The 27,203-nt window shown below is 39.2% G+C and overlaps 1 protein-coding gene across 1 annotated transcript; it reads right to left on the reverse strand.

Annotated features, from left to right (window-relative positions):
• DYDC1 (DPY30 domain containing 1) lies at positions 1–26,815 on the reverse strand. Its single transcript, XM_058542775.1, has 6 exons — positions 26,537–26,815; positions 25,988–26,089; positions 11,501–11,593; positions 8,224–8,280; positions 7,643–7,747; positions 1–1,878 (listed from the first exon to the last, which is right to left on the reverse strand). Exons 1-6 carry the CDS (start codon positions 26,681–26,683, stop codon positions 1,849–1,851), a joined length of 534 nt encoding a protein of 177 aa, XP_058398758.1. The 5' UTR covers positions 26,684–26,815; the 3' UTR covers positions 1–1,848.
• Between the last annotated feature and the right edge of the window lie 388 nt (positions 26,816–27,203).

Genomic DNA, 27,203 nt, shown 5'->3' on the forward strand with positions numbered 1-27,203 from the left:
AATCTGTTCTCCTTATCCATGTCTTTGTTTTTTTATCTTCCACATATGTATATCTCACCTTCTGCAGTGAGAAAATCTAGTTTAATCATCTATGTTTAGATCCTTTATATCTCCCTATTCTTTCATCCATTTCCTCCTCTTCTTCTCTTATCCTTGCTTACCAAGAGACCAGTTCAGCAAGAAAATCTAGACCGCTTCAACCAACCCCAGGATGCCAGAACAGGAGCCATCCCTACCCCTATCATGGGGTGGGTCTAAAAGAAATCTTACTGCCATTGGCAACTCTAAGACCTAGATACAGAGGCAGCGTAGCCATCTGTCGGCAGACTACAGCCTTGCCTCAGGCCCCCAGGGGCAGTGGGCATCTGCTCTACCTGTGAGTAGTCTCCCTGTGGGCACAGGAGCCTCTTCCCATACATCAGCCCATTTGCCTGCTCCCGGATCACCTGCTGAATCTTCATGAGGCTCTCTACCAAGAGGTTGAACCTATTTCATCTCCTCTTTTACCCCATTCTACCTCTTACCTCTTACGCCCAGCTCTGACTTGGAGCTCTTCAAACAAGACTACCCCTGCCCCAGAACCCAAAGCTTCACCTCGTGATGAGCCAACAGTCGAAGACTCTCGCTGTCAAATCCCAGCAGCAGACTGCACCCTTTGGAGAGCTGCACGGGCTATGCTGAGCCCAAGATCCCTCTGGGCCTGCCCTAAGGCCCCAGCCCTCCATGACGGCGCCTGCATAGGCTGACGCCAAGGCCCAGAAGGACACTATGCTCTCTTGCTCCCTTAGACACTCCTGCCTGGGTGGTGTGAATGCAGGTCATCCATGCTGGGGGCACAGTGCCTAGTCACCTGCCTGACACACAAGTCATGGTTCCAAGGCACCTAGGACTTTTTACTCAAAAATGTACAAAACTCTGATATGACAAGATAACATTTCTTTTTAATGAAACCAATATTTTTCCCATTATTTTTTCCCTTTTTCTCTTCCCATTTAAGTAACTAGGCTGTTCTGTTCTCATTGCCTCAGGAAAGGTGTTATAACCAAAACCATAATTTTTTTTTTTTTAAAAAAAGGAGCCTCTTCCTGGCATTTATGTTTCCATGCCTACACCCTTCCTTAAGGAACAGAAAGGATTCACAACATAGATTGAGATTTGGAAGAATTTTATAAAGGAAGCAAAGTACTCCCTAAAGTTCAAGGCTAGAGCTGAAATTTCCAAGGGGCCAAGAGTGCAATCAGGAAGCACCTGCATGGCCTACTTCCAGGGGAGATCTTCCCTTCAACAGTAGCCCAGTACTCTTGCCCACTGGTTGTCCCAGAAGAAATGATGCCTTTCCGTACCCAGAACTTTGTATCCTTCTCCATTCCAGTCCCATCAATAAGCACGGATTATAAGCACTTCCCAGCAAACTGGGGAAAGTTTTGCAGTTCACTCCCAGGACGAAATGCCATATCTAAAGCATGTTGAATATTCCTGAGCCCTCCACAGTGGTGGCCTCCTTCACTTCTCACAGACCAGTAAATTGCATGTCAGGCAATCTTTTTCTCACCGAGATACACACATTCTTTTCAGCACATCTCCCATTTGCGCCTTTTGGTTGCTTTGGGAAACTCTCTCTCCTGTTCTCTCAATAGAATCATACAAACAACCAGTTGCATTGGGGAATCCAAAACAAAATGGGCTATTTTAAGCCCATTTAAGCCACCCTTGAAGCCCATTTATAAATCTGTCTTCAGAGAAAAAAAAAGTAGAGTTCAGCTTTGGAAGAAAAAATAACAGTTGGGAACCTCATATTTTGAAACTTGAAACAAGAAGAAAAATTTATTGCTCTTAGGTTGGTTGATCCTATAAATCTTGATCAATGTTTAATGCAACCTAAAAGCAAAATAAAAAGTAAATATGCTTTAATACAATTAGAACTGTGAAAACGTACAAGCCAAAGAAAATAGAGTTTAGGTAATTTCTATGTGACTACATAAATGAAACTTTTTGATAGTTTCAAATTATTTCAAATAAAATCCAAATTCAATATAACAACAAGTGCATTCTCAGTGTATTTATTAACCCATCCTTTCTTCTACTTCTCTTGCTATACTCTCTTATTGTTATCCTTATCCTTCTTGCAGGGGTCCTCTTCCTGTACCCACCCCTCAAATGTTGGAATTTCTAATGGTTTCACCCTGAACCCCCTCTTTCACATTCTGCAAGCTCTCCTAGGCACCTTACACGCTGTCCTAGCTTCACTTGCATATATGCCAATGACCGCTGAATTCCTATCTCCTGCCTGGACCTCCCTCCTGTCCTTCAGAACCGTATCATACCTCAACTGGTCTTTAACCATCTTCACCTGCATATCTCAGAGTCACCGGAAACTCAACATGCCCACAACTGAAGCCATCATTTTCACAAAACCTACTTCCTCTTCTTATGTTCAACAAATGGTAAAGCTCAAAAAATGGTAAAGATTCCAGTTTCCCAAGGCAGAAACCTGGGCATCATCTTTGATTTCTTTCTCTTCCTTATCCTCCCAGCCAATATCGAATCCACTCCAGTTCTCCCCATTTCTGTTGTCTGCACCCTGGTCCTAGTCCTGGTCATCTTGCATCTGGATGACTGTAATAACCTCCTTAGTGGTCTTCCATTTCCTCTCCTGTCCATTCGAATCCTCTCTCCACCTTCTAAAAACACATATCTAATCCTTACATAAACCCTTTCAATGACCCCCACTAACGTCCAAAATCCCTAACACAGCATAAAGAGCCCTGTGTGAGCTGGCCTTTATCCACCTCACCAGCTTCAAATCACACCATTCTCCTAGCCTCATGCAACCCACCAGAATACTAGACTATTTCAGTTCCTTGAAAGCATCTTGCTCTCTCCATCCACTGGGCTTATCTCAGGCTAATTCCTTAAAAATCACTTCCTCCAGAAGACTCATCCAGACTTGGTCAGGTTTCCCTCCTCCGGTCCTCTCAGACACCTTCCCCTCTGGCCTATGGGCCCCAAAGGGCAGGAACCAATGTGTTTTGCTCACTGGTATTTTCTAGCTCCCTGCGTAGTACCAAAACATAGCAGACACTTAACAATTTATCCACTGACTATGATTAGCACCAAGTCCTTTCAGCTCTACTTTCTGAACAGCTCTTAAAAACACCATTTACTACTTCAGGCCATCAATGTCATCTTTCTCTAGACTACTATGATAACCTCCTAACGGGCCTCCTCAAATCTATTACTCCATTTTCTTCACATGCTGTAGCCAGATGGCCTTTCTAAAATGCAGTTCTGATCATATCGGCCTCCACTGCCTTGAGGATACAAACTAAACGTCTGAGCACGAACTACAAGTCTTTCATAACCTGGCCCCTGCTTCCTCCCCTGCCTTACCTCTTGTCCCTCAGGCCTCACACTCTCCCCCAGCTGGGTCTTCACACGTCCTCCCCACCCCATCACTGAGGGACAAACAACTGACCTCCTTCAGGAAGCCACCCCTGACCAAGGTTCCTCAGTGGGGCTGGCTCTCCCACCTGTGACTAAATGCGCCCTCTGCAGACAGTCCCAGTCTACACCTGCTGATCTGGCTTCACTATCCACAGCTCCTCCTTTTACTCTCAAAGCACACTGGCCACTCTATCAATGACTATTAATTGCTTGTCCAATTATCTGTTTCCCCCGTAGATGAGGTCAAAAACTGTTTTATTCACAACAGCATCAGGCATTGTGCCTGGCCACACAAAACACTGTGTGTTTATGACATAAACAAACGTACTTCCATCCTGCAAAAGCATGCACTTTCATTAGGATACTTTTTTGTTCCAGGGTTTGCTACTGAGAAACAAAATGTTGGCCCCAAAAATTTAATTTAAAGATTACGTATTTCACAATACCAAGCATCTTTTCTGACCACAACGGTATGAAACTAGAAATCAACTATAGGAAGAAAACCAGAAAAGCCACAAATATGTGGAGATTAAACAAAATGCTACTGAACAACGACTGGGTCAATGAAGAAATCAAAGAAGAAATCAAAAAATACCTGGAGACAAATGAAAATTAAAATACGACATGCCAGAATTTATGGGATACAGCAAAAGCGGTTCTAAGAGGGAAGGTTATAGCAATACAGGCCTATCTCAACAAACAAGAAAAATCTCAAATAAACAATCTAACAATGCACCTAAAGGAACCGGAAAAAGAAGAACAAACAAAGCCCAAAAACAGTAGAAGAAGGGAAATAATAAAAATCAGAGCAGAAATAAATGAAATAGAGACCAAAAAAAAAAATAGAAAAAATTAATAAAACCAAGAGCTAGTTCTTTGAAAAGATAAACAAAATTGACAAACCTTTAGCTAGACTCACCAAGAAAAAAAGAGAGAAGGCACAAATAAGTAAAATCAGAAATGAAAGAGGAGAAATTACAACAGACACCTCAGAAATACAAAAGATTATAAGAGAATACTATGAAAAGCTATATGTCAACCAATTCGACAATCTGGAAGAAATGGATAAATTCTTAGAATCATACAACCTTCCAAAACTGGATCAAGAAGAAGTAGAGAATTTGAATAGACCAATCACCAGTAAGGAGATCGAAACAGTAATCAAAAACCCGCCCAAAAATAAAAGTCCAGGACCAGACAGCTTCCCTGGTGAATTCTACCAAACATTCAAAGAAGACTTAATACCTATCCTTCTCAAACTCTTCCAAAAACTTGAGGAGTGGGGGAAGCTCCCTAACTCATTCTACGAAGCTGACATTACCCTGATACCAAAACCAGACAAGAACAACAAAAAAAAAAGAAAATTACAGGCCAATATCACCGAGGAACATCGATGAAAAATCCTCAACAAAATACTAGCAAATTGCATACAACAATACGTTAAAAAGATTACACACCATGATCAAGTGGGATTTATTCCAGGGATGCAGGGATGGTTCAACATTCACAAATCAATCAAGTGATACACCACATTAATAAAATGAAGAATAAAAATCATATGATCATCTCAATAGATGCAGAGAAAGCATTTGACAAGATACAGCATCCATTTATTATAAAAACTCTGAATAAAATGGGTATAGAAGGAAAGTACATCAACATAATAAAGACCATATATGAGAAACCCACAGCTAATATCATCCTCAATGGTGAAAAAATGAAAGCTATCCCTCTAAGAACAGGAACCAGACAAGGATGCCCACTGTCACCACTCCTATTTAACATAGTACTGGAAGTCCTAGCCAGAGTAATCAGGCAAGAGAAAGAAATAAAAGGGATCCAAATTGGAAAGGAAGAAGTGAAACTCTCACTATTTGCAGATGACGTGATTTGATATATAGAAAACCCTAAAGAATCCACCAGAAAACTTTTAGAAGTAATAAACAAATATGGTAAAGTTGCAGGATACAAAATCAACATACAAAAATCAGTTGCGCTTCTATACACTAAGAATGAAGTAGCAGAAAGAGAAATTAAGAATACCATCCCATTTACAATTGCAACAAAAAGAATAAAATACCTAGGAAGAAACTTAACCAAAGAGGTGAAAGAGCTGTACACAGAAAACTATGAAACATTGCTGAAAGAAATTGAAGAAGACACAAAGAAATGGAAAGATGTTCTGTGCTCTTGGATTGGAAGAATTAACATAGTTAAGATGTCCATACTTCCTAAAGCCATCTATAGATTCAATGCACTCCCTATCAAAGTTCCAACAACATTTTTCACAGAAATAGAACAAAGAATCCTAAAATTTATATGGAACAACAAAAGACCCCGAATAGCTAAAGGAATCCTGAGAAAAAAGAACAAAGCTGGAGGTATCACACTCCCTGATTTCAAAATATACTACAAAGCTATAGTAACCAAAACAGCACGGTACTGGCACAAAACAGACACACAGATCAATGGAATAGAATCGAAAGCCCAGAAATAAACCCACACATCTATGGACAGCTAATCTTTGACAAAGGAGCCAAGAACATACAATGGGGAAAAGAAAGTCTCTTCAACAAATGGTGTTGGGAAAACTGGATAGCCACATGCAAAAAAATGAAAGTAGACCCTTACCTTACACCATACACAAAAATTAACTCCAAATGGATTAAAGACTTGAATGTAAGACCTGAAACTATGACACTTCTAGAAGAAAACATAGGCAGTATGCTCTTCGACATCGGGCTTAGCAACATATTTTCAAGCACCATGTCTGACCGGGCAAGAGAAACAATAGAAAAAATAAACAAATGGGACTACAACAAACTAACAAGCTTCTGCACAGCAAAGGAAACCATCAACAAAACGAAAAGACAACCTAACAATTGGGAGAAGATATTTGCAAACCATACATCTGATAAGGGCTTAATCTCCAAAATATATAAAGAACACATGCATCTCAACAACAAAAAAACTACCAACTCAATTAAAAAATGGGCAAAAAACCTGAACAGACATTTCTCCAAAGAAGATATACAGATGGCCAACAGACACATGAAAAGATGTTCAAAATCACTAACTATCAGGGAAATGCAAATCAAAACTACAATGAGATATCACCTCACGCCCGTCAGAATGGCTATAATTAACAAGACAGGAAACAACATGTGGTGGAGAGAAGGGAACTCTCACACACTGCTGGTGGAGTGCAAACTGGTGCAGCCACTATGGAAAACAGTATGGAGATTCCTCAAAAAATCAAGGATAGAACTACCACATGATCCAGCTATTCCACTGCTGGGTTTTTATCCAAAGAACTTGAAAACACCAATGGCTAAAGATACATGCACCCCTGTGTTCACTGCAGCGTTATTCACAATAGCCAAGACTTGGAAGCAACCTAAGTGCCCATCAACGGACGAATGGATAAAGAAGCTGTGGTATATATACACAATGGAATACTACTCAGCCATAAGAAACGATGAAATCCAGCCATTTGTGACAACATGGATGGACATTGAGGGTATTATGCAAAGTGAAATAAGTCAGAGGGAGAAGGTCAAATACTGTATGATCTCACTCATTAAGTAGTAGATAATAACAACAACAAATAAACACATACAGACAGAGATTGGATTGGTGGTTACCAGAGGGGAAGCGGGGAGGGAGGAGGGCGAAAGGGATAATTCGGCACATGTGTGTGGTGATGGGTTGTAGTTAGTATTTGGGTGGTGAACATGATGTAATCCATGCAGAAATAGAAGTGTAATGATGTACACCTGAAACTTATACATCTTATAAACCAATGTTACTGCAATAAACAAAAAATTTAAAAAAATAAAATAAAGATTATGTATTTCATCAAATGATTTTAAATACATATTTTGAAGAGATTTTGAAATCTTCAAAGCCTAACTCCAAAATACATATACCACTCTCTGCACAAAAGGGCACACTATTATCTCAACATCGCTTCCAGCTACCTTCCCATCAGCATTGACACACTTGTGAGGAGCCAGACGTGTGCCCATCCTCACCCTTGAGGCCAGCAGCACATGTTCACAAAAGGGCAGAAGGCCAATTAGGGATACGGTCAGCAACCAGGGAACCAGTTTTCTTTCTACGAAGCCAAAGACCCATTTGCCAACCAAGCCTGGCCTCCAATGCACTAGGCTTTCACCACTTTCCTAAAGACACTTACATCAGACAGCATCGGTTCATCGAGTTCCTCCACTCTGCTCAGGTTAGGTGCCCCATATCGGTCACTAATTTCAGCGAGTGTTTTGCCTGAGCCTGCTGCTGTATCCTACAATCATAAAATTCATTTTTACTTTTAAATGACTTCAAAATTAATACATTAGTTTTCTTTCAACTTTGATAATAAATTTCTGAATTACAACATCAAAATTCAACATTGTTAGTTAATGAAATGAACCAATACTCATTAATGACCAAGGAATTCTAGAAATAAATGCTGAAACTTGTTAAAAAAATATAGTCAAAAATTTAAAATATATCATTCTAAGTAATCATGTGGTCAATATCTCACAATATTCTGATTTTTGAAAATATAAACACAAACTGAACGTCCAATTTTTATCCACTTTGAGATTTTTCTTTAAACCACATCATATTTGTGACTTGTTCTTTCCAGAATACATATTTGGACTATCAGTTTTGATAATCTTCTTATTAAAAATATAGCTACTAACGCATCAGAATTAACCTTTACATTCCAGGATACCCCTTCATTTCACATAACACAGAATAACTTCTTCTTACCTCTGAATGTGAAGTATCTTCACTCTTAGCTATATTTTCCATATTCATTCTCACCTCCTATAATACATAAAAATGAAAAAAATGCTTTGAATACACTTTTAATTTTGATTCCATGTTTAATTTTCAAGCATTTTTATTATTATACAATGCTATGATCAATTTAACAGCAAAAATGTTGTCACTCTTAAAGGAGTGATCTGAATACATTCAATGTAAAACTGCAGATCACAGTCTCATTTAATACTTTATACCAATAGAAGATGACCATGTTTTGCTTATAATTAAATACAGCTTATTAAAAAATGAAAGGGGCTAAAACATTAAACCTGAAGCCAAATTATTACCAAATATGAAAAGTAACAAAACAAAAATTTTAATAAATTCTTAAAATAAGAGATTTTAAAGAGAACTCGCAGTTAAGTAGAATTTTAACATAATAAGAAAAAAGAAAATATTTCTGAAAGAATTAATCTGGCCCAAGTCCCTATCCAATGGGCAAACCCTCTTTATGGTGCCTGAGCAATGCCCTCTAGAATACTCTGAACACACAGAAGGCCTCTTTCTGAATGTGAAAACGTTCTTCTAACCAAGGCAAGCCTTGTTATGGCCTCTATCTTTTCATTTTATGACAGCAAGGTGACCTAACTGACCATGAGCTGACTCATTTTGGCTGTTTGTTAATTATAGGGGACATATATTGTACTGTTTTCTCAAGACCATTCCATTCTCCTGAGAATGTCTTATCTCACAATCACACGGCTGTAGTGGGAAAGTCTATGTTCTCATAGTACCCTGTCCCCCAGCCAAGGGGGAACACAAATTAAGCCAGTCAGAATCCTTCCCCAAGATTTTTTTCTTAACTGAAACCAAAAAAAGGAACCCAATCCTCTCAGTCAGGAGGAGCCACAACACTATGAGACCCTAGAGCCATTAAGGACCATGTTCCTCACCCACGTGCAGCAAACCAGGTCATAGTGAGAAACTGACACTAACGGCCAGAGAACAGCAGAGGTGAGAGCCCTGGTAGCATTGCATTCTCTTGCTCCCAAAGCTCTGGAAGGCCCAACTGTACCAGAGCCCTTCACAGTTTAGTTGTAAAAGCCTTTCTTCAAACCCAGGATCCTTCCAATAAATTTCCTTTTGCAAATGATAGTTTAAGTTGTGTCTCTGCAGCCACAAGAAGGCCAGGGCGAAAGGACACGAATGGACTCGTCTCTGAGCAATGTGTGAGGCAGCGGTACTCTGCAGGAGAGAGTTGAGGGGTGATAAGCCAGTAGGAACATGGATGATTAAAGTTATTGTGGCTCTGGTCCCACAGTCTGATGATGCCTCCAGATAGTGAATAACATGGGGGGACCCTCTGGAGCCACAAAACAGAGCCCAGTCCCTCCTACAAACCATAGACTTTCTGGAACTCAGCTATAACTCTCAGGGCATCTTGATGAAAAATACTTTCAATTCTCTTATCATCTTGATCTGTCTTCTTAATGTATTCTAGTTTTTCTTCTTTCATTTTAGATTCTGAATCTTAACTGAAGAGAAAGGGGGTATGTATTTACGTGTGTGTGTGTGCGTGCGCGCATACACATGTATATCCATGTGTCCTACTGCACTCAGACTAAGATAACGTCAGTTTTTTTTAACACTATGTATAAGGCTTTCGATTTATCCTTTTAAAATCTCATCTTTTTGATGTTTAACATCATTAACTATCAGGGAAATGCAAATCAAAACTACAGTGAGATATCACCCCACTCCCATCCCAATGGCTATAATTAACAAGACAAGACACAACAAGTTGGAGAGGATGTGGAGAGAAGGGAACTCTCATACACTACTGGTGGGAGTGCAAACTGGTGTGGCCACTACGGAAAACAGTATGGAGATTCCTTGAAAAATTAAGAATAGAACTACCATACAATCCAGCTATTCCACTGCTGGGTATTTATCCAAAGAACATATGCATAAAGATATATGCACCTCTGTGTTCACTGCACCATTATTCACAATAGCCAAGACTTGGAAGCAACCTAGGTGCCCAGCAAGGGATGAATGGATAAAAAAGATGTCGTATATATATACAATGAAATACTACTCAGCCACAAAAAAGATGAAATCCAGCCATTTGTGACAACATGGATAGGCACTGAGGGTATTAACGCTAAGTAAAATAAGTCAGAGGGAGAAGGTTAAATACTGTATGATCTCACTCATAAATAGAAGATAAAAACAACAACAACAAACACATAAAGACAGAGATTGGATTGCTGGTTACCACAGGGAAAGCAGAGAGGGAGGGTAAAAGAGGTGACAGGGCACATGTGTGTGATGATGGATGGTAATTAGTCTCTCGGTAATGAACATGATGTAGTCTACACAGAAATCAAAATATAATGATGTACACCTGAAATTTATACAATGTTATAAACCAATGTTACCGCAATAAAAAAAAAACTCATCTTTTTTATTCAATTCACCCTTCCAAATTTGTTTAATTGCTTTAATAATGAAGCTGTCATCTAAGATATTAATAAGTATATCGTATGAAACCTGCTTCTGTTTTAAATTTTAATTATGGAATAAATGGGGGAGTAACATTTGAGTGACAGATACTAGCTCTAAGTATACAATATGTAAGATCCAGCTGAAAAGTATAGCTCAGTCATTGAAAAGTTTAGTCTATAGGAAACATATATTTTGGCTACAAGGAAACACTGGTCAAACTAGAGGCAGCACATGACATGGACACAGTCCACAGAGATTGACTGTTTTGATAGAAGTGGTGAATAGTTTATTTAATGAAAGACATGAAAAATACATACAAAAACATGTTTTTAAAAATGTAAATTATTGTTGATAATATATCTAACATGAAGATAAGAAACACACTACTGTCTCAGAGATCAGAATATTCCCAATCTCATAAAGAACTTGACCTTCAACATCAGCTACCATAATTAGGAACAACTATCGGCTGACTAAAATGTTGGCAATATCACTATTCAAGAGCTCTACTGCTCACAAAGCAGTTTCACATACACGATCTTATTTGATCCTTACAACCACCCAGTGAGACATTGCTAATAATATGATACTGTTATCCCTGTTTTTCAAAAAGATGAACTGAGACTAGAAAGGTTTGAAGACTTAAGTCCCACAGCTAATGTGTGTCAGGTCTTTAGACCATGAATCCCATGCTATAACAGCGGGAGGAAACAGTCTGAGGATTCTAAGAGGTTTTAAAAATAAAACAGACATTTATAAAACTTCAAATTACCTTCTCCAATTGTTCTTGAGCTCTCTGTAGTTCTTCTCCTCTCTGTCTCTCTTTTTCTTGCATTTCCAACTCCAGCTGGAATGCCAGCTGTTGCTGAATATTCAGAAATAAATAAGTCATATTAGACTCAGATCAATTGCAAGGAATTAACTCTATCACTCTGAAGTGCGCCAGGATAATTAAGTTTATGCCCACCTAGGGCCAGCCCCGTGGCTTAGCGGTTAAGTGCGCGCGCTCCGCTGCTGGCGGCCCGGGTTTGGATCCCAGGCACGTACCGACGCACCGCTTCTCCAGCCATGCTGAGGCCGCGTCCCACATACAGCAACTAGAAGGCTGTGAAACTATGACATACAACTATCTACTGGGGCTTTGGGGGAAAAAAATAAATAAATAAAAATTATAAGTTTACGCCCACCGAAATTTCAGAAACTTACACAAATGGTCACTGACACCCAGTATTTTAGCTTTTACAAATATTTCCTGAAGTACAAAATAAAAAAGGAAACTTCCTTAATTGTAATTTTGGAAAAGCACCATTTACAAAATCAAGTTATTTTCTCTCTTCTTCTTGAAGCTACAAATGAGAATGCAGTAATTTTTTTCAGATAAAATCTCTTTAAGTATAGACAGATCTTCAAATAGCCAAACCTTGGTTGCAGAACAGTAGATGAGAAAATCTTAAGTATATTATCCGAAACTATAGATAATTAACAATATATTTGGTCCCAACACAACACATATGCCACACTAGAATAGAGGCCAGCAAACTAAATTCTGCAGGCCCAAACTGACCCAACTTCTGTTTTGGTACAGCTCACGAGCTAAAAACAGTTTTTATACATTTTTAAATGGTTGAAAAATATCAAAAGAATAATGATACTTCATGACACATGAAAATTATATGAAATTCAAATCTGTGTCTATAAATAAAGTTTTATTGAAACATTGCCATGCTCATTCACTTCCTTATTTGTCTATGACTGTTTCTGTGCTACAACAACACAGTTGAGTAGTTACAACAGAGACCACATGTGGCGCCCTCATCGCTGCGCACGGCTGCTCAGCACACCACAAACCACAGTGACGTCATTCTAACTCAACAGCTTGTGGAGCCACGGTCTCACTGTCCTGTGGCCTTTTTTATCAGTGCATACGTATGTCAAAACAAGAAAAGAAGTGGATTTGGAATGTTGCTCTTTTGGAGTGTGCGTTATTTTATTATCAAATTACATGGCAAAGTATGGTGTTTATGATGTGATGACACTGTACTAAATGAACATGATAAATATCAACATTACCACATGACGCACTCATCACAATACTCTCAACTCACATGAAAGCAAAGGTCAAAAATATTAGAAAATTTAAAACAGACTTATTTCATCAGAGCAGAATTTCTTCACAAAAATTAAAAATGAAAATGAGGCTACAATGAAAGTAAGTTTCCAAGTGGCTCATTTTTCAGCCTACCAAGGAAATACACTTATCAATGGTGATTTAATTAACATGTGTTTGATTTCAGTGTCCAAAAAAAAATTAACTAAGATTATTAGTCTTTTGGCAAGAACAGTTGCTCAAATAGTTGAGGACACTGGGAGCAACGTCCATAGTCAACAAAAAAAAGGCAAACGGATAGAGAAAAGTCAAGATGGCAGCGTAGGTGGACTCTGAACTCATCTCCTCCCACAGACACAGCCGATTTACAACTACTCCTGAAAAAATTACCCCTGAGAACTGAAAACTGGATAAGGGGAACTCCTGCAACAAATGACAATCCTAATTGAGGAGGAAGGGGCAGAAATTCCCTTCTGGAAAGAAAAAAATGCCACCTTCACAAGCCACAAGGCTTCATAGCTGCCTAGGAGCAGCCCCCCTTGGAGGAGTGGGGGCCCTGAGCTGGGGAGCTCTCCCATTATAGAAATTTTGGGGACCCAGCACAACTGAGGTGTTATAATATCTGGCTTTGCTGGCTACTAACAATATTGGGGAATACCCCTAGAAAAGCTAGGACACAAAGAAATTAAAGCCGGCTCTTAAAGGGCTCATGCACAAACTCACCCATTTTGAAAAGCAACCTAAAATCACCAGAAAGAAAGGTGTACAGTCCTTTGGTGAAAAGAGACTCACCTGATAGGCTCTGAGTGCATCTCGGTGAGAGGTGACACCTCTCCAGGCACTGGGACATTGGCGGTGGCCATTGTTGTGACCTGGTGTGGGCGTGCTGACACAGACGCTGGCAGACACCATTGGAGTTGTTCCTGTGGCCTGCTAGCCCAAAGTCTGCCTTACCCACTAAAGCACCAATTTAATCCAGCTCAGCCAGGGCAGGCAGCCCACCCTAGGGACTGGGCCCACCCAACAACAAGCCCTCGGGCAACTTGTGGACCTGCTAAGTGAGCTGCCTGGATTATCTGCAGCCGGGTGAGTGGGTCCACCTCTGTGGGGCAGGGCGTGCACAAGGAGCGGGTGGAGACTGCAAGGTGATGGTGGAGCGTGTGAGGCTCCTGCCTTGGAAAGACTGAGTCCACTTCAGGCGGTTGGGGTGTGCACATGGGGCAGGACCATGTTGACTGTGTGTGGACCTATGGGCGATGGGGCTTGCCAGCTGCTGAAAACTTGTGCTTCTCAAAGAGCCACAAGGGGATTGGCCCCACCTTCCAAAGCCTGAAACAATTGGGTGCTCCAGTGCCTGAGGCACTGGAGCTGCAATCCTCAGAGAGCTGACAAGAGCCTTATAGGCCAGAGGCTTACACCAATTTTAAGCTCCTGAGCCCAACAAGCAGCCACACAGGGGGCCTACCCACTTAATGAAAAAACTGCAACAGGCATGTGCTATTAGACGTTGCAGCCAATTGTGCTGGGGCTCCCCACACTTGATAAAGAGACTGAAGGGCCGACAACAACTACACGCAGCTGAGCATTACAACCAGCTGGCCAGGGGGACAGCTCAGCATCCCTGGGCACCTCCGGCAAGAACAACCGCACCACAACAGAAGGACACACGTAGCCCACACAGGGGTCACTCCTGGAACATTTGGAGCTGGTGACAAGCGGGAAGCACACTGCAAGGCCTCATAAGGCATCACTTATATAAGGTCACCTCTCCAGGATCAAGAGACGTAGCTGACCTACCTAATACATAGACACAAACACAGGGAAAGAGGCAAAATGAGGAGGCAAAATACATTCCAAGTAAGGGAACAGGACAAAACCCCAGAAAAGGAACTAAATGAAAAAGAAATGAGCAACCTACCCGACAGAGAGTTCAAACAAAGAGTGTTAAGGATGCTCACTGATCTTGGGAGACGAATGGATGAACTCAGGGAGAACGTCAACAAGGAAATGGAAGATATAAAAAAGAACCAAGCAGAAATGAAGACTACAAAACTGGAAACGAAAAATTGACTAGAGGGTCTCGAAAGCAGAGTAGAGGATACAGAACAGATCTGCTAGCTGGAGGAAAGACTAGAGGAAATCACTCAAGCTGAACAGATAAAAGGAAAAAGAATTAAAAAGAGTGAGGACAGTGTAAGGGACCTCTGGGACAACATCAAGTGCACTAACATCCATGTTATAGGTGTCCCATAAGGAGAAGAGTGAGACAAAGGGGCAGAGAATCTATTTGAAGAAATAATAGCTGAAAACTTCCCTAATCTAAGGAAGGAAACAGACATTCAGGTACAGGAAGCAGAGAGAGCACCAAACAAGAGAAACCCAAAGAGGCCCACACCAAGACACATCATAATTAAAATGCCCAGAATTAAAGATAAAGAGAGAATCCTAAAAGCCACAAGAGAAAGGCAACAAGTTACATACAAAGGAAATCCCATAAGTCTATCAGCTGACTTCTCAGCAGAAATCTTACAGTCTAGAAAAGAATGGCACAATATATTTAAAGTTCTAAAGCGAAAAAACCTACAGCCAAGAATACTCTACCCAGCAAGCTTATCATTCAGAATGGAAGGAGAGATAAAGAGTTTCCCAGACAAGCAAAAATTAAAGGACTTTTTCACCAAGAAACCAGTCCCACAAGAAATGCTAAAGAGGGGCCAGCCCAGTGGCGCAAGCAGTTAAGTGTGCGCACTCCGCTATTGAGGCCTGGGGTTTGACGGTTCGGATCCCAGGCATGTATCAACACACTGCTTGTCAAGCCACACTGTGGTGGCGTCCCATATAAAGTGGAGGAAGATGCGCATGGATGTTAGCCCAGGGCCGGTCTTTCTCAGCAAAAAGAGGAGGATTGGCAGATGTTAGCTCAGGGCCAATCTTCCTTACCAAAAAAAAAAAAAAGAAGAAATGCTAAAGGGACTTATGTAAGGGGGAAAGAGAAGACCACAAATAAGAAAAATTATCTATTTCCATGATAAGAGGGTAATGGATACAAATGCCCAAAAAGAGGTTACATATGATATCAAAAACACAAAATGTGGGAGGAGAGGAGATAAAGAGTAGAGCTTTCAGAGAGAGATCAAACTGAAGAGACCATCAACTTAATATAGATTGCTATATACGTAGGTTACTATACGTGAACCCCATGGTAATCACAAACCAGAAACCTACAATAAATACACAAAAACCTAAGAGAAAGGAACCCAAACATATTACTAAAGAAAGTCATCAAATCACAAGGGAAGAGAGCAAGAGAAGAAGAAAGGAACAGAGAAGAACTACTAAAATACCAAGACAAAAAAAGTTAAAAAATGGCAGTAAGTACATACTTACCAATTGCTACTTTAAACATCAATGGACTAAATGCTCCAATTAAAAGGCATAGGGTGGCTGATTGGATTAAAAAAACAAGACCCATATATATGCTGCATGCAAGAGACACACTTCAGACCTAAAGACACTCACAAACTGAAAGTGAAGGGATGGAAAAAGATACTCCATGCAAATGGCAGTGAAAAGAAAGCTGGGGTAGCAGTACCCATATCAGACAAAATAGACTTTAAAACAAAAACTGTAACAAAAGACAAAGAAGGGCACTACATAGTGATCAAGGGAACAATCCAACAAGAGGATATAACACTTGTAAATATCTAAAAACCCAACGTAGGAGCACCTAAATATATAAAGAAATTATTAACAGGCATAAAAGGAGAAATAACACAGTAACACAATAATAGTAGGAGACTTTAACACTCCACTTACACCAATGGATAGATCATCAAAACAGAAGATCAATAAGGAAAAACTGGACTTAAACAACACACTAGACCAGATGGACTTAGTAGATATATACAGAACAGTCCATCCAAAAACCACAGACTACACATTCTTTTCAAATGCACATTGAACATTCTCCAGGATGGATCACCTATTAGGCCACAAAACAAGTCTCCATAAATTTAAGAAGACTGAAATAATACCAAGCATCTTTTCTGACCACAACGGTATGAAACTAGAAATCAACTATAGGAAGAAAATCAGAAAAGCCACAAACATGTGGTGATTAAACAAAATGCTACCAAACAACAATTGGGTCAATAAAGAAATCAAAGAAGAAATACAAAATACCTGGAGACAAATGAAAATGAAAATACGACATGCCAGAATTTATGGGATACAGCAAAAGTGGTCCTAAGAGGGAAGTTTATAGTGCAATGCAAGCCTGTCTCAACAAACAAGAAAAATCTCAAATAAACAATCTAACAGTGCACCTAAAGGAACTGGAAACAGAAGAACAAACAAAGCTCAAAATCAGTATCAGAAGGGAAATAATAAAAATCAGAGCAGAAATAAATGAAATAGAGACTAAAAAAAAAAATAGAAAAAATTAATAAAACCAAGAGCTGGTTCTTTGAAAAGATAAACAAAATTGACAAACATTTAGCTAGACTCACCAAGAAAAAAAGAGAAAACGCCCAAATAAGTAAAGTCAGAAATGAAAGAGGAGAAGTTACAACAGACACCTCAGAAATACAAAAGATTATAAGAGAATACTATGAAAAGCTATATACCAACAAATTGGATAATCTAGAAGAAATGGATAAATTCTTAGAATCATACAACCTTCCAAAACTGACTCAAGAAGAAATAGAGAATTTGAATAGACCAATCACCAGTAAGGAGATCAAAACAGTAATCAAAAACTTCCCCAATAATAAAAGTCCAGGACCAGACAGCTTCCCTGGTGAATTCTACCAAACACTCAAAGAAGATTTAATACCTATCCTTCTCAAACTCTTCCAAAAAACTGAAGAGGAGGTGAAGCTCCCTAACTCATAGAATGAGTTAGGGATACCAAAACCAGACAATGATGAAACAAAAAGAGAAAATTATAGGCCAACATCACTGATGAACATCAATGCAAAAATCCTCAATAAAATACTAGCAAATTGCATACAACAATACGTTAAAAAGATTATACACCATGATCAGGTGGGATTTATTCCAAGGATGCAGGGATGATTCAACATCCACAAATCAATCAACGTGATACACCACATTAATAAAATGAGGAATAAAAATCACATGATCATCTCAACAAACATAGAGAAAGCATCTGACAAGAAACAGCATCCATTTATGATAAAAACTCTGGACAAAATGGGTATAGAAGGAAAGCACCCCAACATAATAAAGGTCATATATGACAAACCCACAGCTAATATCATCCTCAATGGTGAAAAACTGAAAGCTATCCCTCTAAGATAAGGATACCCACTTTCACCACTCCTATTTAACATAGTACTGAAAGTCCTAGCCAGAGCAATCAGGCAAGAGAAAGAAATAAAAGGGATCCAAAGTGGAAAGGAAGAAGCAAAACTGTCACTATTTGCAGATGACATGATTTTATATATAGAAAACCCTAAAGAATCCACCAAAAAACTTTTAGAAGTAATAAACGAATACAGTAAAGTTGCAGGATACAAAATCAACATACAAAAATCAGTTGCATTTCTATACATTAACAACAAAGCAGCAGAAAGAGAAATTAAGGATACAATCCCATTTACAATTACAACAAAAAGAATAAAATACCTAGGAAGAAACTTAAGCAAAGAGGTGAAAGATCTGTACAGTGAAAACTATAAAAAATTGCTGAAAGAAATTGAAGACGACACAAAGAAATGGAAAGATATTCCATGCTCTTGGAGTGGAAGAATTAACATAGTTCAGATGTCCATGCTTCCTAAAGCAATCTATAGATTCAATGCAATCCCTATCAAAGTTCCAACAACATTTTTCACAGAAATAGGACAAAGAATCCTAAAATTTATATGGAACAACAAAAGACCCCCGAATGCTAAAGGAATCCTGAGACAAAAGAACAAAGCAGGAGGTATCATACTCCCTGATTTCAAAATATACTACAAAGCTATAGTAACCAAAACAGCATGGTACTGGCACAAAAACAGACACACAGATCAATGGAACAGAATTGAGAGCCCAGAAATAAACCCACACATCTATAGACAGCTAATTTTCAACAAAGGAGCCAAGAACATACAATGGAGAAAGGAACATCTCTTCAACAAATGGTGTTGGGAAAGGATTACAGACTTGAATGTAAGACCTGAAACCATGAAACTTCTAGAAGAAAATATACGAAGTATGCTCTTCGACATTGGTCTTAGCAACATATTATCAAGCACCATGTCTGACCTGGCAACAGAAAAAACAAACAAATGGGACTCCATCAAACTAAACAGCTTCTGCATAGCAAAGGAAACAATCAGCAAAATGAAAAGACAACCTAACGATTGGGAGAAGATATTTGCAAACCATGTATCTGATAAGGGGTTAATCTCCAAAATATACAAAGAACTCATACAGCTCAACAACAGAAAAACTAACAACCCAATTAAAAAGTGGGCAAAAGACATGAACAGACATTTCTCCAAAGAAGATATTCAGATGGCCAACAGGCACATGAAAAGATGTTCAACATCATTAACTATCAGGGATATGCAAATCAAAACTAAAATGAGATATCACCTCACTCCCATCAGAATGGCTAATTAACAAGACAGGAAACAACAAGTGTTGGAGAGGATGTGGAGAGAAGGGAACTCTCATACACTGCTGGCCACTGGTGTGGCCACTATGCAAAACAGTATAGAGATTCCTCAAAAAATTAAGAATAGAACTACCATATGATCCAGCTATTCCACTGCTGGGTATTTATCCAAAGAAAGATTCACGCACCCCTGTGTTCACTGCAACATTATTCACGATAGCCAAGACTTGGAAGCAACCTAAGTGCCCATCAACGGACGAATGGATAAAGATGATGTGGTATATATACACAATGGAACACTACTCAGCCATAGGAAATGATGAAATCCAGCCATTTGTAACAACATGGATGGACATTGAGGGTATTATGCAAAGTGAAATAAGTCAGAGGGAGAAGGTTAAATACTGTATGATCTCACTCATTAAGTAGTAGATAATAACAACAACAAACACATAGAGACAGAGATTGGATTGGTGGTTACCAGAGGAGAAGGGGGGAGGCCGGAGGGTGAAAGGGATGATTAGGCACATGTATGTGGTGATGGATTAGTATTTGGGTGGTGAACATGATATAATCTGTGCAGAACTAGAAGAATAATGATGTACACCTGAAATGTATACAATGTTATAAACATATGTTACTGCAATAAAAAAAAAAAAAAACAAGCCTGTGGAGGCCAAATAAAATGACCATGGAAGAAAAAAAAAAAAAGAAAAGAAAGACTATAGGAGACCCATATGTACAGACATGAAAAGATGGTGCTGAAATTCTGTTCAAATAAAAAAAATATTTGGAGAGTAATGCGTATAATTCCATGCACATGCCAAACATATTACGTATGGATTTATAGCAAAAAAATTCTGGAATAATTCAAACCAAACAATTTACTACTTTTGTCTTAACTAGAGTGAGTCATGAGGAAAGTGAAAGAAACCGTTCATACTTTATTATATATACTTCACTGTGTTCTTTTAACTTAACAACGAGAATGAATTTCTTTTATCATTTTTTTAAAACAAAGACAATGAAGAGAGAAAGTGAAATCTCCAATTGGTTTCCATTTGTTTACAGGATTAAGATAAATGTGAAAATATCATATGTGTCTTATCTATCTTATTCTTCAAATTTCAACCTTATCTCCCGTCAATTGGATTTTCTTTCACTTTAGCTATTTATCTTTGCAAATACTTTATTCATTTGTTTTAAAACAACTTGCTTTAATTCTCTTTCATATTTTGTTTTTAAATTAGAAATAGGAAGCTTCAGCAGAAGCGAAATAATTAGGAAGACTAGGTATTCCCAATCTTTGGGAGCTGTGATAATTTTTTTCAGTTATTTCTCTAAGGCCTTCCTTTTAATATCTCTAATTTCTTTATTACTGAATATCAGCTCATGAGGAAGCCATTGTTTTAAATGCATTCATTCATATAGTCTGTTATTCTCAAACCAATAATTGTTCTTCCAGATAATTCAATAAAGCCATAAATCAAATTTCTTTTGTAGAAGGCAGGGACAGTTTCTTCAAATACAATGCAGGAAAATTCCAGATGTATATTGATTTCTTCTTTGCAGAAGAATTTATGTTAATATATTGGGGTGGGGGAATTGGGGAGATGTTGTTAAAGGGTACAAATTTGCAACCAGTAGATAAATAAGTTCTAGAAATCTAATACACATCATAGTGATTATAGTCGACAATACTGTATTACAAACTTTAAAGTTACCAAGAGACTAGATCTTAATTCTTCTCACCACAAAAAAGAAATAATTATGTGACATGGTACAGTGGTAATCATATCACAATATACAAATGTATTAAATCAACAAGTTGTATGATTTACTTTAAACTTACACAACATTATGTCAGTTATATCTCAATAAAAAATAAATAAATGAAATTGAAAAAGTTATTTTAAAAAAAGGCAAATGATTTTGAGTGGTTTTCCTTGGCTCTTGAGGAGTAGACCAAGTTCCCAACACTGCTCAGTTGTTGTTGTTTATTCAAGGAGTCAATACTGAGTTGGAAGTGACTGAAAAATCAGCCTCTATGAATGGTCTTCATGGGACAACTATAGGGAATATTTTCGAAGAAGTTGAGAAACATTAATTCAGTACAACCAGAAGTGAAATCTGCTAAGATGTGTTACAACTAATGGTGATAAAAATATGTGTGGAACAGAAAAAGGCTTAGTTGCACAAATTTACAAAGCTTGAGAAAATATAGTGTTTAAAGCCTATAAGTATTCACTGTATTATTCAATAGCAGCTACTCTGCAGGAAACATTTGAATCTATCACATGTTATTGAGCCAGTACTGTCAACAGTGTCCTTTATTCACTCTTATGAATTTAAGACCATCAGTTCTGTGAATTTTTGTCAGAAACAGAAGCTGAATATATATCCTGACTTGCCCTACCACACAGCAGTTCCATGGCTTAATAGTGGTAATGTTTTATTGTGAATTTTTGAGCTCAGGGCCAAGATTGAAATTTTTCTGAATGAGAAGAACCATTCTCAACCACTATTATCAAACTTATCAAACATAAATGGCTTTGGAAATTAGCTGTTGCTGCAGACTTAATAATGCTTTTTAATCAATTCAACCTAAAATTATAAGGCAAAACAACACTTATATGTAAAACTTACATTGAAGAAAAGTCATTTCAACAATTAACGTTTGAATCAAAATGTCAAGCTTCTTCAAACACTTCCAGTGCAATCAAAAACTAAAACAAGAAACTAGATTTCCATTCCTACACAAATTTGCAGTGGATATGCTTCCCAAGCTCCAAACTATAGTTCCAGAGTGTTTTTAGGCCTCGAGGTAAGAGCAAAGGAAATTTCCATATTTCACAATCTATTTAACTGTGTAATTTGGAAGCTTTCACCAACCCTCAACTAGAAGTGATTATCTACAAGGCAATGACATGCTAAAAGGCATATATCAAGAGAAAAATCTAATAGAATTCTACAAATGCCTTCCAAAAGATGAAAATGCTCAATTAAAACTACATGCACATGGGCCGGCACAGTGGCTTAGCGGTTAAGTGCGCACGCTCCGCTGCTGGCGGCCCGGGTTCGGATCCCGGGCGCGCACCGAAGCACCGCTTCTCCGGCCATGCTGAGGTCGCGTCCCACACACAGCAACTAGAAGGATGTGCAACTATGACATACAACTATCTGCTGGGGCTTTGGGGGAAAATAAATAAAAAAATTTAAAAAAAAACAAAAAAACTATATGCACATGGACTGATACCAGTATTTGGCAGGACCTATCTGTGTGAAAAGATATTTTCAAAGATGAAATACATAAAATCTCATTATGGATCAGCATTAACAGATAAATTAATAAACCAATTAATTTTGATGATAAAGAACATTAACTTTGTTTTCTTTTTTTTGTGAGGAAGATCAGCCCTGAGCTAACATCCATGCCAATCCTCCTCTTTTTTGCTGAGGAAGACTGGCCGTGGGCTAACATCTGTGCCCATCTTCCTCCACTTTATACAGGATGCCGCCACAGCATGGCCTGACAAGTAGTGCGTCGGTGCACGCCAGGGATCCAAATCCTGGCCGCCAGCAGCAGAGCGCACGCACTTAACTGCTACGCCACGGGTCCGGCCCCAAAGAATGGTAACTTTGAACTCCAACTAAGTGAAATGTTATCTTTAAAACTAGAATTTAATTCTTCTCAGTAATAAGCCTGTATTACAAACAAAAAAATTGTACTTACATATTATCACTCACATATTCTTTTTATTTCATCAATAAAATATTTGTGGAAATTTTCTTTCTCTCTTGCTATATGTACATAATATACCATAATACCTACATAAGATCCTCAACTTTGCCTCTTGGCCTGCAAATCATAAAATATCTACCTCTACAGAGAGAGTTTGCCAACACAAACTAGAAAATAATTTCTCACCATCAGTCCACCACCATTCCACAAACAAGCTAATAAGGTCACCCCATTAAGACCATCTTGAAACTACATTTTAAAAAAATACATTTTTACAAACAAAGAGATAATAAACAGTAATTAATATTTGTTCACAAAGGGCTGTTAAAGGTAATTTCTTGGTATTCTCGTATTATCCCCACTAAGATAAAAGCGATGGAGTAGGTAGCAGAAATGCGGGAACAGATCCTTCAATCGCCTTTCAGACACTGGTAGAGGAAGTGAAATAACTCTAACATCTCAACAATAATGCAAAGTGCAGTCGCTAAATATCAACCACATTGGTCAACATAATCAGTTTCTTAACATTTTCAGGAAATTTTCAAAACCCAATTCCTTTCTTCACACATGAGTAAAACCATTTGAAAGGTACACAAACAAATACAAAACAAAAAAGCTTTTACTTCAAAAATAAGCACAGGGGCCTGCCCAGTGGCACAAGCGGTTAGGTGCGCGCACTCCGCTTCGGCGGCCCAGGGGTCGCTGGTTTGGATCCCGGGCGCGCACCAGCGCACTGCTTGTCAAGCCATGCTGTGGCAGCGTCCCATGTAAAGTGGAAGAGGATGGGCATGGATGTTGGCCCAGAGCCGGTCTTCCTCAGCAAAAAGAGGAGGATTGGCAGATGTTAGCTCAGGGCCGCTCTTCCTCACAAAAAAAAAAAATAAATAAGCTCTTAAGTAGAAAACAGCAATAAAAATACTTGCCTGTTCACAAGGACCAGGGCTTGCTAAAGAGTGCCTAAAATGTCAAGGAACTTCAAGTCAGCAGTACTGACTACAAGGACACCTGCTCTTGCAACCAACAGGGAGGCGGCCAGAGTCCTGAACCTCCAGCCCACTTGACCCCAGGGGCGTGGAGAGGCCTCTCTGCTCCTCTTCATCTCAGCCTTGCTCTCTCCTAAGCTCTTCTCTCTTGGTCCATCTCTCCACATGTCCCTTCTCCTTCTCTCATCTATTTCTGCCCACCAATCCACTTCTTTACTGGCCAAATCTTTTGCAGAATATTATTGTATCTTCCACTCCCAATACAATGCTTAGGGTTCGATGCACAGTGGATTGCTTCATATGGTCAACATGATACAGTTAGAGAAATGTGTGATTTCCAGTACTGTCAAATTTTATCTAAGTAAGTTAAAGTAGAAGGGTGAAAGAAAGTTAAGTATCTCCACCTTTGTGATGTAATTGTCTTGGGGAAGGAGAACTGATAGACGGGGGACACACACCAGCTACAGGAGCTGCAAGAGGAAGGGCAGCTCCTCACTCAAAGTTGGGACCACTGCAGCACACACTTGCCCACTTAGATGACTGACATCCAACTCCACACTTTGCAACTTCCCACAAGAAGAAGCCAAATGACTGAACAATGAAGACTCAGAAGCAGTCAAGTTTTCAACAGCCACATCCACCTAAGGTGCCTAATAGGCTTCTTTCCCTTTTTAACTATGTAGACTTGAGTCGAGACTCTAGAGTTAAGTACATGGTAGAACTAGAGGGGTGACTTACATTTAGTTCAGAAGCTCTCCATAAATTAGATTAGTGCAGAAGCCACTCTGGAACTTTCCTCTATCTAGTTTATACTCCATGACCTAGCCCTTCAACCACTCTTACCAACACATTCAGCTCCCCAGTCCTGCTACCCTAAACCTACTTCAGTCAAGGGTCTGCCTCTTCCACATCTTCACGCAGATATCTAGGCCTAAGTGGAGAAAAATCACATCATCACAAAGCCAAACCAAATGGCAACATTTTAAATGCTTGGTCTCCAACCATATCAGGGTACTCATTGCTACCAAGTAATGCTAAGGTTCCCTGGCCAACTCTCTCTGTCATGCTCCAAAGCTACCACTTCATACCTTCACCACTCTCCCCACACCTCCTACACTACCACCTCATTCTTGGAAGGTGATCATGGTCCTTACTTCATAAAGAACAGTCACACAGAAAACTGCTTTCAACTTTGTGCCACAAAACCTATAACCCACATGTACCTACACCATCCTCTCCTCTTTCCTTGAATCAAGAAATTCCCTTCTACCTGCCTAACCTATGTTCCAGACTCAATGTAGCTTTGCCTCCATGGACAGCTGACTCTAGAAATCATCCCCTCTATTTCTTAACATCAACTCCCTCTCCACTTCCACTCTGTTCCTAAAAAAAAAAAAAAAAAAAAAAAACTTCTTCCCTAAAAATCTCCTTGAAAGCATTATCTATACTCACCATCTCCCCTGCTGTACGCCCCCCACCCACACTGGCCAAGGTCACCAGTGGCCTTGAATGGGTACTGTGCAGTCCTGCTCTCACTCAACCAGCAATAGACATGGTTCACCACCAAGGTCTCACTGAGACGCTCTCTCCCCTTGGCTTCCACGAGGGCACACTCCTTGGTTTCCTCCTACCTCACTGCTGCTGCTTTTCCAGCAAAGAAGACATACATAGAGATGAAGATATAAGAAAGCCATACACTAAATAACCAGAGATGGGGAGTTTTTCAGCACTTGGGTTACACCAAACAGAGGTTGACACTGTTAATTCCAGTCACCTCTGAACTCTGTTACTTGTCTCACCTGCTGAAACATGAGCTCCTCTGCTCTGAGCCTCTCCATCATTTCCTGCTCCCTCAGAGCTAGTTCTCTTTCACGCTCCAAGTCGGCCATTTCCTTTTGTCTCTAGCATTGTTTAGAAACAATATCACGTGACTAATTCGAGACAAAATAATTTTGAAAGCATTTTAATTATCAACAATAGGGAAAGGGATAAGTAAATTATAGTCTATCCATTTGGAAATTGTATAATAATTTGGGGAAATGCATGTTTTATTCAAATAAAGAGCACAAAATTAAAATTATACATTGAATATGATCACAACTATGTAAAAATATCTATAGACAGATGTGTAGAAAATAGAGTAGAAGAAAATACCTAAAAATCTAAATAGAGGTCTTCTTTCGGTATTGTTTCCTTCTTCTACTTTTTCATCTTGTCCAAGTTTTTGTATAATAAACATAGTATTTTTATAACAGAAAGAAATAACAATATTGACCTTTTTTAAAAAGCAGACAAACCGAACCAATTATTTTACTCTTCTAATTTTCTAAAAGAAGATCTATACTTACCAGTTGCTCCATGGCCACGTTTTCCTTATACTTGCAAATCCACAATGCTAAATATTCTATTGGATCCACAGGGCGAATTCTTGCCACTTCTGCAAGACCTTGAGTTAGACACGTCCCCACGTACTTCTGAAGATATATCGACTCCATTTCTAACTCCTAACTTTTAAAGATAAATGTTTGTGAATTAATGCAGAACATTTTCAATTAAGGCACAATAAAAGTAGAGTCCGGTGAGGCCAACAAAGCATTACATCCTGTCACCAGTCAGGGGCACCTCCAATCAGGGATGGTACAAGCACGACGGCCCCAGGAAACTTCTAACGGTTTCCAAAAAGGCTCCACAGAAGTCACTACAACTAAAACAGTTTCCAAATCCTGATGGGCCCTCAAGTCCAGGAGTCAAAAAAAGAATACTGTCATTATTGATTGCAAGATGACCATATGCCAAGCAATGCCTGTCTCAACAATGCCTCACAACACACCTGAAATATGGGTGTCATCATCCCTCTGTGCAGGTGAGGAAGCCCAGCACAAAGAGCACAGGTGAACAGTCCACGATCACACAGGTGGCACACGGTGGAGGCAGGATTCACATGCAACTCCTGATTCCAGAGTCATGAACTTAATGACTGTACTAAGATGCTCCACCCAAGTCAGGAGAGTCATT

Source organism: Diceros bicornis, chromosome 6 (assembly GCF_020826845.1).
Source record: "Diceros bicornis minor isolate mBicDic1 chromosome 6, mDicBic1.mat.cur, whole genome shotgun sequence".
In the NCBI taxonomy this organism is placed as follows: domain Eukaryota; kingdom Metazoa; phylum Chordata; class Mammalia; order Perissodactyla; family Rhinocerotidae; genus Diceros; species Diceros bicornis.